Source organism: Dipodomys merriami, unplaced genomic scaffold, assembly GCF_024711535.1.
Source record: "Dipodomys merriami isolate MVZ:Mamm:240054 unplaced genomic scaffold, mDipMer1.0.p SCAF_8, whole genome shotgun sequence".
Classification (NCBI taxonomy): domain Eukaryota; kingdom Metazoa; phylum Chordata; class Mammalia; order Rodentia; family Heteromyidae; genus Dipodomys; species Dipodomys merriami.
This window is the reverse complement of record NW_027206401.1, coordinates 11,875,371-11,888,087: the sequence shown is the minus strand read 5'-3', so window position 1 is coordinate 11,888,087 and position 12,717 is coordinate 11,875,371. Positions and strand designations below refer to the sequence as shown.

Below are 12,717 nucleotides of genomic sequence, written 5' to 3'. Positions count from 1 at the left end.
GTAAACATGTGGAAATGTTACAATGGAATCTCCCTTGTATAAGTAATGCATATTTTTAAAAAAAGAACTGCTTTTCAGCACAGTGCCAGAGGTTCAGACTATAATCCTAGTTACTCAGAAGGATGAGATCTGAGGATCTCAGTTCAAAATCAGTCCAGGCAGACAAATCCAGAAAGGCTCTTATCTGTAATTAACTAGTAAAAAGTCAAAAATGGAGGTGTGGTTCAAGTGGTGAAGCACGAGCCTTGAGTGAAAAAGCTAAGGGAGAGAGCTCGGGCCTCAGTTCAAACTAAGACACACACAAAAAAAAAGTTTAACAAGAAAAGAAAATCATCTGTCAGTGCTGGGGGCATGGTTCAAGTGGCAGAGTACCTGCCTAGTAAGCCCAAGGCACTGAGTTCAAACTCTAATACTTAGAGAGAGGGAGAGAAAGAGAGAGAGAATACAACCAATTCAAACAAAGGTATTGCTAAAAATATTCTCACTACTTGTAGGGATTACCTTCTTATTGGCCCAAATCTTGAGAATATTATTTCCAGATCCTCATCTGTGGTCACTGGGTTCAGTTTACACACAAATAGTACATTTTCTGGAGGTTTAATATCTGCATCAGGTAGGTCTCCCACCTAAATGGTATATAAAGTGACACAAGTCAATTTTTTTATTTAGCTTCCATTAAAAATACCTTCTCTAAGTTGAGCATTTGCCTAGCATGCCCAGGTGTTCTGGGCCTGATCTATAGCATGTACCTAGGGAGAAACAGCACAGGAAGAGGAGGAAGATGTGTATGTCTGCAGATGTGACATCTAGGAAGGACTCACCTGCATTAGATTTGACTGTGGGTACATCACCATAATCAAACCATGAGGCAACAGGTAAAAAAAACCTAAACTAAATATATTTTAGAGTGCTCAATTTCAATCCAGGTTTACCTTTAACTACTATTCTATTATTTAATCTCAACAATTAAGTAGCACAATGAAGAATTATTCTTTAACATACATAAAATTCAGGCTAATAAGCCCTCAAAAACTGAGTTGAATAGGGCTGAGAACATGGCTCTAGTGTTACAATGCCTGCTTATCAAGTACAAAGCCCTGAGTTCAAACCCCAATACCACCAAGGAAAGCCACATTAAGCAATTAAAATTCAGTTAATAATTACAAATTAGATATCCACATTCCATGTTTAAGAAGGCATTTGGCACCATACTGATAATGGAACCAAATTTGTTGGCTTTTTTGTCTTTCTGTGTGTGTTTTGTTTTGTGCCATTACTGGTTAGGGCCTTGAGCTTTCACTTGACCTTTTTGATTACAACTGGTACTACTCTACCAACTGAGCTACACCTCTGCTTCCTGGCTTTTTGCTGGTAAATTAAAGAGTCTCTCATATTTATCTGCCTGGGCTGGCTTCAAACTGCATTTCTCAGATCTGAGCATAAATTATAGGCATTATGAATTATAGGCATGAGCCCACTGGTGCCAGGCTCAAGTTTATTATTTTCACATTATATAATATTAAACTTAATTTTAAAAAATTCTCTTCATTGACATTTTAGTACTTTTAGACTATCACAAGAGCCAAAAAGTAGAGCGATCCAGAAAAAGAATGTGATAAATATGTTATAAAACAAATACCTGGGCAAAGATAATTTATCTTACCATCTCTAAAAGAATAGCTTGTGTTTTGGCCTCTTTTTCTGCCTTTATTTCTTCTACTTCCTCAGCTGATCTTCCCTTGAAGTCATCAATTTCTTCATCTGCTCCTATTCGACCACTCTATAAGGTACAAGTCATTGATATATTTAAAAGACATTAAATTTTAGTCTTAGTTTTACCAAACATGTTAGAATATCCAGCAACTGAAACAAACCTTAAACTGACTTAAATTAATTCCATAATATTAGCCAGATTGAGCTTAGCTCATACTATAAAATCAAAATAATACTTATATAGACATTACTATTCTCCAACTAATGCTAAATGTAAAAGAAAATCTTAGAGTCACACACCCATCTCAATCATAAATTCAGCTTTGAGGAAGCCTCAAAAGCAGAAATTTATACCTCAAAATATCTGGAAGAACAGTCTGTGATAGACAACAGAAATTTCTGGGTTCTAGCCTGATTCCAGAAGATGCCCAGATGAAAAGTATCCCCACAGGATGACAGTTTAATTTGGCCTTGAAGCTAGTCTCCCAACTAGGTTAGGTGATAATAAAATTTATTCCAAGGTGTTGTTCATATAAATTTCCAGAACTAAGACTGTTCTGTAGGACAGAAACTAAAGAAAAGAAATTAGGGAAATGAAAAAGTTATAAAAAAACAAAAACAAGAAAACTTGCTCTAGTATAACTGAACAAGAAAATCCTTACGAAGAATTTTGATAACTCATACAGACATTACCACTTATGGAGAAACGAGTTTTGAAGATCAGTAAGCCAAACTCACACAGACATTACTATTATGCATGTACATTCTAATCGTAAGCCAGTCTACTTACGTCTAACTGTTCCCTTGTGGGTTCTGGTGATCGATCAGGAATTAATAAATCAGGAGGGTCATCAAATGGGTCATCTAAAATCACTGTATGATTTATCCTTACAAAATAAATCCAAATCAAATGTTACATTTAATTCATCTTAGAACCTATATCTTACCTTCACAAATTATAACAAACAACTTAAGAATTTCTAATGCCAAAGAAAACTTATATTACACAAGATATTAGTGGTTATACTTTTATAATGAGTGCTACTATTTTTCATTGTTTGATATTAAGTTATTGTGCATTACTTTAAAATATGTCTTGGGCTGGGAAGGTGGTTCAGTGGCTTGCCTCACATGCCCTGGGTTCGATTCCTCAGCACCGTATACACAGAGAAAGCCGGAAGTGGTGCTGTGGCCCAAGTGGTAGAATGCTAGCTTGAGCAAAAGCAGCTCAGGGACAGCGCCCAGGCCCTGAGCTCAAGCCCCAGGACTGGCAAAAAAATATGTCTAAATCTTAGTACTTTTGCCCTATTTCTTAGTATTCTGCATTAAGCACTAATAGTCCTCCCAACATTAACCAACTGTAAATTATTAGTACAACTATCTTTTTTATAAGAATTCTTATCATTTGTATTAAGTCATATTTTGAAATTATACATTATTCTACGCATATGAATTTCACTGATACCTCTTACCAGTGAACCCCCACAGTACTCAACATTCTAGTATGTTCAAGATAATAAATTGTGCTCATACCTGATATCTTGGTAAGGTACAAAATCCTTGTCAACAAAGGTCTCATTAATTTTCTTGACTATGTCCATGCCTTCTGTCACCTCCCCAAAAACTGTATGAACACCATCAAGGTAATCTAGGTTTTCTCCTGTAGTAATAAGAAACTATACAAGAAGACAAAGAATAAACATAATTGTAACTGAAAATCACTGAAGACTATCAAAACTACATAAGTGACTCTAGCTTTACTATACCAATTCTTAAACTTGTTGCTAGAACTAAGAGCTATGGAACTCATTTATACAAACACTAATATGTACACAAATGCCCCTATAGTCTAAAATACTTGAACAAAGCATAGCTCCATTTCTGAGTTGAACAGAATAATCAACAAAAGGTATAAGACGTATGTTTTATAACAAGTAATAAATACTGGAAGGAAACAGGCTACAAAGTGAACAGTGATAACCATGGATGACAGGATTATGGATATTAATACTTTCTTCTTTGCAGTTTTCTGTATTTTCTAAATCACTCACAATGGCCCAGGTATAGTGGCATAAGCCTGAAATGTAGCTTCTTGGGAGGCAGAGCTGAGGATATTGCTATTCAAGGCCAGAACAAACCTCAACTCCATCTTGATCAAACACTGGGTGTAGTTGTACGTGTCTGTTATCACAGCTACGATGAGGTTTAGTGGCAACACAGCCCTTATCACCAGCGACATGAGAAAGAACAAGTGTTAGGATAACAGTCCAGGCCAGCCCTAAGCATAAAACAAGGCACTACCTCAACAAATAACCAAGAATTATTCCTCACTGTATTAGAAAAGCCAATCCAAACATTCAAGTGGAATCATAAAAGACCATGAATAGCAGAAATTCTAAGTAAAGGAGCACTACTGGAAATATCACACTAGCAGATTCTAAATTATACTACATAGCCATAGTAACAAAACCAGACCTGAAAACCAACAAAACAGTATAGAAAGACCCAATTAATCAACAAAAAGCAGAAGTATAGCTGTGGTAGAAGGCTAGTCTTGAGCAAAAAAGATAAGGGACAGGGCCATGCTGAGCAGCCTCAGTATTGGTGTGTGCAGAACACACACACACATACACACACACACACACACACAAACACACACACACACACAAACACACACACACACACACACACACACACACACACACACACACACACACACACACACACACACACACACACACACACACACACACAAATAAACTCCAAGTCAGGCACCAGTGGCTCACACCTCTAGCTACTCAGGAGGCTGAGATCTGAGGATCGTGGTTCAAAGCCAGCCCAGGCAGGAAAACTGGAAGTGAAGCTGTGACTCAAAGTGGTAGAGCACTAGCCTTGAGCAAAAAAAGCTCAGGGACAGCACTCAGACTCTTAGTTCAAGCCCCATAACCAACCAAAAAATAAATAAACTCAAAATGGATCAAAGGTAAGACCTGATACTTTAAATTTGCTTCAAGAAAATATGGGGAAAACCTTAGAAGTTACAGGCATATATCCTGAATAAGACTACAACTTCCCAGTGGAAGAGAACAAAGACTGGCAAATGAAACTATAATTAAACTACATAGTTTCTATATAACAAAAGAAAAAACCACCTGAACTAAAAGACAACCCATGAAAGAAAATCTTTGGTTATTCAACTGATAAAGGATTAATAACCAAGCATTCAAAGAACTCAAAAAAGTAAAACAGCAAATGAATAATCCAGTTTATAAATGAATAAAAGAAATGAACAGACAATTCTCACAAGAAGAAATACAAATGGCCAATTGACACATAAAGAAATGTTCAGCATGATTAGCCATAAAGGAAATACAATCAAAACCACATTAAAATTCCATTTCACCCCAGTTGAAATAGCTATTATCAATACCTATTGATGCAGGGGATTGTAAACTAGTGTGACCACAATGGAAGTTATGTAGAGGTTCTTCCAGAAATTAGACTACCTTTATGATGCTAACATACAATTATTGGATATATATGTCAAGAAGAATAAATCAATATATACTTATTGATACCTATGTTTATTGCAACACTGTTCACAAAAGCCAAAGGATGGAATCAGCCAAGGTGCCAAGAAACAGGTAAAGAAGATGTGTGTGTGTGTACACACACACACACACAATGGAATATTACATATCATTTTTTTTCAAATGATATCATTTGGAAAAAAAGTATGGAATTAAAGGACAACTTTTTTTTCTTGTCAGTCATGGGGCCTGAACCCTGGGCCTGGGCACTGTCCCTCAGCTCTTCAGCGCAAAGCTAGTGGCTCTACTACGTGAGCCACAGCACCACTTCTGGCTTTTGTCTGCTTATGTGGTGTTGAGGAATTGAACCCAGGGCCTCATCTATGCAAGACAAGCACTCTACCACTGAACCACATTACCAGCCCCGAGGACAACATATTATGTGAGACAAGACAAGCTCAAAAACCAAGATACCCATTGGGTTGGGAGGGATGGGAGGAGGGGACAATGATAAAAGAAGTGACAGGGCTGGGAAGGTGGCTCAGTGGTAGAGCGCTTGCCTTGCATGCGTGAGGCCCTGGGTTCGATTCCTCAGCACCACATAAGCAAAAAGAAAAAAGCCGGAAGTGGCGCTGTGGCTCAAGTGGTAGAGCGCTAGCCTTGAGCTGAAGAGCTGAGGGACAGCACCCAGGCCCAGAGTTCAGGCCCCACGACCGGACCCAAAAAAAGTAAAAAACAAAAAAAATAAAATAAAATAAAAATATATATAATTTAAAAAGATATTCTATATTTAGACATCATATGTGGAAGCTAGACTTAAAAGACATACATATTCATGAATATATATGCATATACATATCTGTATACATATAATTATATATATATATATGGAAGTATTACAATGAAATGCTCCCTAATGCCAATTAAAAAAACAGCTACTAGGAAAATAAGGCAAAAGAGGACTGGGCATGGCTTACATGGCTAAGTGACTGCCTTACCAACATGAGACTTCACTCTTTAAAAAAAAATTATTCACAATGAAAGTAGTTTATATTTAAGAGGACAAAATCATGTGTGTTGCCTGGTCTTGTGCTAAAGCTTGCACTTTACCACTGAACAACATCATAGCCCTTTTTTTAAATACAGAAAAAAAGCAGTACTTTTTTTCCCTCCTAATTCCTTTGCTTACATTATTTTATTACTGAATAGGTTAAAAAGATAACTTCATGGTCCCTTCTAGTCCATTTCTAGGCAAAATTCAGGAAATGGTTCCTAACCTGAGATCCATGCTGACCGCTGCCATTGTTCACCATGGATACAGTGCCTTTCTTCTTGTGCTTAATTCTTGGCACTTTTTCTGCCTCAAAGAAGCTTGCTTGATCACCATATAGTTGTCTGAAAATGTAAAGTTACAAAACCTAAGTCCTCTTAAAATGAAACACAGAGGTGCTATAACACCATACACTTGAACCATCTTTTGAAATGAAAACTGAACCTGGGCGTGATGGCATATGCCTATAATATCAGCACTTGGAAGTTTGAACAGAGAAAATTCAAAGTTCTAGGCCATTCCATGCTATACAATGAGATCCTATTTCAAAAAACTAAAGTAAAATAATAGATTTAACCATGAGCATTTCTATTCTTCTTCATTTAAAAATAAAAGAACATCTTATAGGCCCGGAACTGATGGCTTATGCCTGTAATCCTAGCTGCTCAGGAGGCTGAGATGTGAGGATCACAGTTTGAAGCCAGCTAGGGCAGGAAAGTACATGAAACTCTTATCTTCAATTAACCATTAAAAAGCTGGAAGTGAGGCTGTGGCTAAAGTAGAAGAGGTTAGTCTTGAGCAAAAAAGCTAGAGAAGCATGCTCAGCTTAGGCCAGTTCAAGCCCCAGTACTGGCACCAAAACAAAAAAGAACTTACCCAAAAATAGATTCCCCTCCACGGCCAGTCCCTGTAGGATCACCAGTTTGAATGATGAAATCTCTCTAAAATACACAGGATTTTTGTTAATTCATAGTTTGCTAGATGGATTTAAGAACTAAAGATATGAATAATATTCACAACTCACCTGTACATTGTGAATAAGGCAATAGTTGTAATATTTCATTTTGCATAACTTCAAGAAATTCAAGCAGGCTAAAAGAAAAAAAATATTGTGGTAATCCACAAATTCAGTTTTATACAAATAAAAGCAGTTAGTATGAAACAATCTCTCAATTCCTGTTTTTAAAAAATGAAAAAGAAAAGGAAAAACAACCAAGTAGCAAAAGCTATAAATAAAATAAAAAGGACAAACCTTAAAAAAACAATATATTTTATTTTATTTATTTATTTATTTATTTTTTGGGTCCGGTCGTGGGGCCTGAACTCTGGGCCTGGGCGCTGTCCCTCAGCTCTTCAGCTCAAGGCTAGCGCTCTACCACTTGAGCCATAGCGCCACTTCCAGCTTTTTTCATTTTGCTTATGTGGTGCTGAGGAATCGAACCCAGGGCCTCAGGCATGCAAGGCAAGCGCTCTACCACTGAGCCACCTTCCCAGCCCGACAATATATTTTAAATGGGGTGGGAGTTTTGTGTGTGTGTACACGTGCATGTACACATATGAGCACTAGTCCTGAGGCTTGGGTCCAGAGTCTAGCCACTATCCCTGAGCCTTTTTGCTCAATGCTAGTGCTCTACATCTTGAGCCACGCTCCATTTCTAGCTTTTTAAGTCGTTTATTGGAAATAGGAGTGAGTCTCATGGACTTTCCTGCCCAAGCTGGCTTCAAACCAAGATCCTCAGATCTCAGCCTATTGAGTAGCTAGAATTATAGGCATGAGCTGCTGATGTTGTGGGTTTAAAAATTTTTTTTTCTTAGAACTTTTTGGACATCTGTGCTAACAATGCAGAGTATTAACATTTGGGATAAGAATCCTTTATTGATGGATTAATTTGATGAAATATATATGTATATATCACAATGTGCAAATGAGAAATTGTTTCTAGCTTAAGAAGTTCATGTAGGCTTAGGGTAAACATTAAAAGAACTGGATTGTATCACATCATCACATGACACATCATAAATATGTATAATCTTATGAGTCATTTAAAAATAAATATACAAAAAAAGAGAGACCAGTTACCAGTAGTTCATGCCTGTGATTCTAGCTACTTGGGAGGCCCACAGCTGGGTGCAGTGGTAAGCAAATATCATTCTAAGCTATGTGAGAGGCTGAGATTGGGAGAATCAAGACTCCAGGCCTGCAGGAAAGCCTGTGGAACTCCATCACCATGAAGGGAAACTAGACACACAGTGCCTGTCATCCTACAGGTAGACTAGTCTGCAGTCCAGGGACACATTTATGTACTGAGGCTTTATCCTAAAAATAACCGGCAAAAATACAGGGCTGGAGGTGTGGCCAGCAGTAGAGAAAGGGCTAGCCCAGCAATAATGAGGCCCTGAGATCAAATCCAAGAAATTATAAGGCTCTGAGATCAGAAACAAGAAGGAATTAAAGAGAAGATGGTACGAAAAAAGCCTCACCAGGTGCTTGATTCTAATTTAAATGATCACATTTTAAAATGTTTATGTTTAACTGATACTAAGGAATCGTTAATTCCTTAGTGCGATAATGATTTGTGGTTTTGTATAAAAGATGGCTATCTTTTAGATATATACACTGAACTAATCCCCTCCCACACAAACAGGGCTTAAATGCAGAGCCTCAAATTCATTCAGTTTGCTTGTTCATTGGGGGGCACCCTACCACTTGAGCCACACCTCCAACATGGCTTCTTGTGGTTACTTTAGAAATACAATCTCACAGAGCCTGGCTGGCTTGGAACTGGATCTTAGCCTCCTGAGAAGTTAGGATTTTAAACATGAGCCACTTGCTCTTGGCCTGAAGTAATTTTTGATTAAATAAAGCCAGGGCAGGTGGGATATTATATGTGAAACAAAACAAGATTGGCCAAGTGTTGACAACTGCTAAATGAAGCTGTTTACAGGTATATACATGACTCTCTCTGGTCTTCTTCATCTCCCACATGATATGGGTATACACACAGACACACAAAGAGTTGCCTATTGTCGTCCCCAAACCATTATGCCAACGTTCATTCTTGCTTCTAAAACCTTCAAAGACTGATCATTTGCAGAGCACACGAGACCTAACAGTATCTGACCAGGCTCAAACCTCATCATTCCACCCTATACACCCGCTCCTCCGTCGTCCTTATAACCATGCCAAAGTACTTTCCGTTTCCAGAAAATCTAAGCAAACCACCAAGAAACTTTAATTCCATTCGTCGGTTCAAGAGCGAGTTCAAGAGTTCCAGCCTTTCCTTGCTGTGCTTCTTCTCACCCTCACTAGGGACGAATTACTCCCGTGTGTTTCCATAGCAACTTACACATCCTCCTACCACACAATTCACAGTACAGGTAGGCTTTCGCCACGATCACAAAAATGAGACCTTAAGGCTTAGCCCCGGGACTGGCAGGCTCCGTCCTCACCGGCGGCCGCCCCCTCCCTTCTTCCATCCCGGCGGGATGCTGCGCCACGTTCATCCTACCAGCTTCCATCGAGACATAACTGATTAGTAACTGATTAAGCGTATCTGTCAAGCTCCCTACACGAGTAAAGCCACAGAGATCACAGCATTCGCATACAGAGCCGCCCCGCCCCCCCCCGCACTCCTAAGGGCAGTGAATGTCTGCTGCACCCGCCACTCAACTGACCCACCCAAGATGCAGGCGAAGGGTTGTTCAGACTCGATTACGTTCTCACACAAACTTTCCTAACCACAGCCCGTTCATGAAACAGCCGGTGGCGGGCACCGAAAGCTCGAGCCGAGGGCCACCCGGAGCGGCGCAGAGAAGGGACAGTGAGGACGCGAACTCGTGGCCCAGAGACGGGTGGGCAGGGCGAGGGCCTCACCGCGCGGCCGCTCCTCCGTGTACAAGTCGATGACCACGTCTCCCAGAGTGGTCTCCAACAGAACCGCCATGGCGCCGGTCTCCCCACAGCAAGTCCGGGAGGCGGGGGTGACAGGCGCAGCCCTTCGTCGCTCACGCTGGCGTCAGCCTCCACGCGACGCACGTTTGCGTCATCTTCCGGCGCCCCTCCGCGCGGTTCCGGAACCTCCTTCCGGCTAGCCGAGTCAGTGCCGCCCCCTGACTTCCGGCGGCTGCAGGCTTGGCGCGTACATTTGAAATAGGGATGTCGGAAGGGATTCTGCTGGAAACAGACTTCACCCTCCCTTACTACCTTTTCTTATGTATGTACCTTGGACACTTACACAACACATACCACTAGTATAAACTCTTCAGATCCATATGTGTCTTGTTTTCTGACATTCATTTCAGAGGGGGTATTGGAGTTTGAACTCAGGGCCTTGAGCCACACCTGCAGGTTTGGTTTGGCTTTGGGTTTGTTCTCCCCCGCCCCTCCCTTAAGTTATTTTTCTAAGTACGGTCTCCTGCTTTTTGCTGGAACTATGAGTCTTCTGATCTTCACCTACTGAGTAGCTGGGACTACAAGAGTGTGTCTCCATGCCAGGCCTAGATTCATGTTTAGTTCCAGAAGACCAAAACAGAGTGAAAAAGCCAGTGGTTGCAAATAGAATCCAAAAGTGGTTGGGGCTTCGTTAGTAACTTGTAAGAAATGATGTAGAATAGGCAAGAAGTTAGTTGAACAGGTGAATTTTGGCTAAACCTTTTAAAACAGGCATAGGGGAGGAAGATCAAGTAAAAGGGACTTCAAAGAAAATGTGTGCGTGTGTGTGTGTGTGTGTGTGTGTGTGTGTGTGTACCAGTACTGCAACTTGAACTAAGGGCTAGGTTAGCACTCTACCACTTGAGCTACACCTCCAGTTTTGGCTTTTTGCAGCTTAAATTGGAAGTCTCACAGATTTTTCTTTTGGGGCTGGCTCCAAACTGCCATCCTTAATATCTTAATATCAAGGAGTAGGCTTGAGCCACCAGCAGCACCTGGCTTGCAATTTTTTGTTGCAATTTTTTGGGCTTAGGCTCGGGTATCTGTCCCTGCGCTCTTCAGACTCAAGGCGGGCGCTCTATCTCTTGGGCCACAGTGCCACTTCTGGATTTCTAGTGGTTTATTGGAGAGAAGAGTCGCTTGGAGTTTCCTACCTGGGCTGGATTTAAAGCAACCATGATCCTCAGAACTCAGCCTCCTGAGTAGCTAGGATTACAGGCTTGAACCACTGGCACCCGGCTGCAAGGTGTTTTTTTTTGTTTTTTGTTTTTTTTTTAAATGTTGTATGTCAAAGAAAGACTATGAGTCAAGTGGCTGGTATCTCATGCCTGTAAATCCTAGCTATACAGACTGAGATCCAAACTGTCGTGGTTTAAAGCCATCCATGGCAGGAAAGTCCTCAAGACTCCATTATCAAAATAACCAGCAAAAAGACAGTCTGGTGGTTTGGCTCAAGATATAGAGCTCTAGCCAAGCAAGCTTAGCAAGCGTGAGGCCATGAGCTCAAACCCCAGCAGAGCCAAAAAAGAAAATGGTAGTTATTCTGTCTGAAAAGATATATCTCTAAAGTTCTTATAAGTCAGTATAAAATCCTGTTAATAGAAAATGCCCGAATTTTTGGATAACCACTGCTTAGCCAGTTTCATAATAGTCGAAATGAATGGAAAGTTGGAGGATGCCTACACTTCCATTTTCATTTCGATTAGAATTATTTCATAGAAAGGCGCCTAGATCCTGAGGGGTTGGCTTCCAGTTGAGGGCGAGGTCTCCAGGCAGCCGCCCCGTGGTTGGCTGACAAGGATACATTAAGGCGTGGCTGGTCGTCCAGTTTGATTATACAATAAACTGTGTGTGTGCTGGGGGGGCGGGAACCAAGCATTTTGAAACTGTGGCCGTCTCAGGGCAGCCCAGATACATTAAATTACAAACTTGGGTTCCCAGGAAGACCTCCGTAGTTTTTAAATTCGTTCTAGACATTTCCACTAGCAGCCGGGCACGGGAACTAATTTTTAAAAAAAGTTCTGAAGGTCATGTTAAGCAAAGTAACCGAGACTCAAACGTTGATGAAGTTTTTCTCCTGTGGAATCCAGGGAGGGGGAATGAAAGTGGATCGTTGTGGGAAGAGGAGAGGGTCGCTGAGGAGGAAGAGCAAAGGAAGGAATGAGTAAAATGCATTACAGGCTCAGATGAAAATGTCATAATGGTGCGACATTATTTTGGAAGAGAAAGTAAAGATTTCCCTCGAAATGTTAAATGTTTTGTTTCTAATGAAGGAGTGCTCTAAAGGATTTTCACTTTGTAGACCGACTTTCGCCGGCATTTGGCAGTGTGGATGGAGGTCTCCAGTGCTTTAGGGTGCCTCAACACCGCCCCGCCACGCCCCCCCAACCTTGACCCCGCCCCCTTCTGCAGGTGGTGCGGCGAGAGCAACCAATTGCGCCTGCGCAGCCCCTAGGGAGACCACGCCCTTCCTGAGGCCACGCCCCTTGAGG

At 40.8% G+C, this 12,717-nt stretch overlaps 1 protein-coding gene across 1 annotated transcript in view; it reads right to left on the bottom strand.

Moving 5' to 3' along the window:
- The window catches only part of Ppil4 (peptidylprolyl isomerase like 4), a 33,189-nt gene extending 22,888 nt beyond the window's left edge, over positions 1-10,301 (bottom strand). Inside the window, exons 1-8 of the mRNA XM_070010611.1 lie at positions 10,169-10,301; positions 7,319-7,386; positions 7,171-7,235; positions 6,521-6,638; positions 3,247-3,389; positions 2,504-2,600; positions 1,664-1,780; positions 502-626 (exon numbers count right to left, since the gene is read on the bottom strand). Coding sequence (XP_069866712.1) covers positions 502-626; positions 1,664-1,780; positions 2,504-2,600; positions 3,247-3,389; positions 6,521-6,638; positions 7,171-7,235; positions 7,319-7,386; positions 10,169-10,238 — 803 coding nt within the window. The 5' untranslated portion in view covers positions 10,239-10,301. The remainder of the gene's footprint in view (positions 1-501; positions 627-1,663; positions 1,781-2,503; positions 2,601-3,246; positions 3,390-6,520; positions 6,639-7,170; positions 7,236-7,318; positions 7,387-10,168) is intronic.
- Between the last annotated feature and the right edge of the window lie 2,416 nt (positions 10,302-12,717).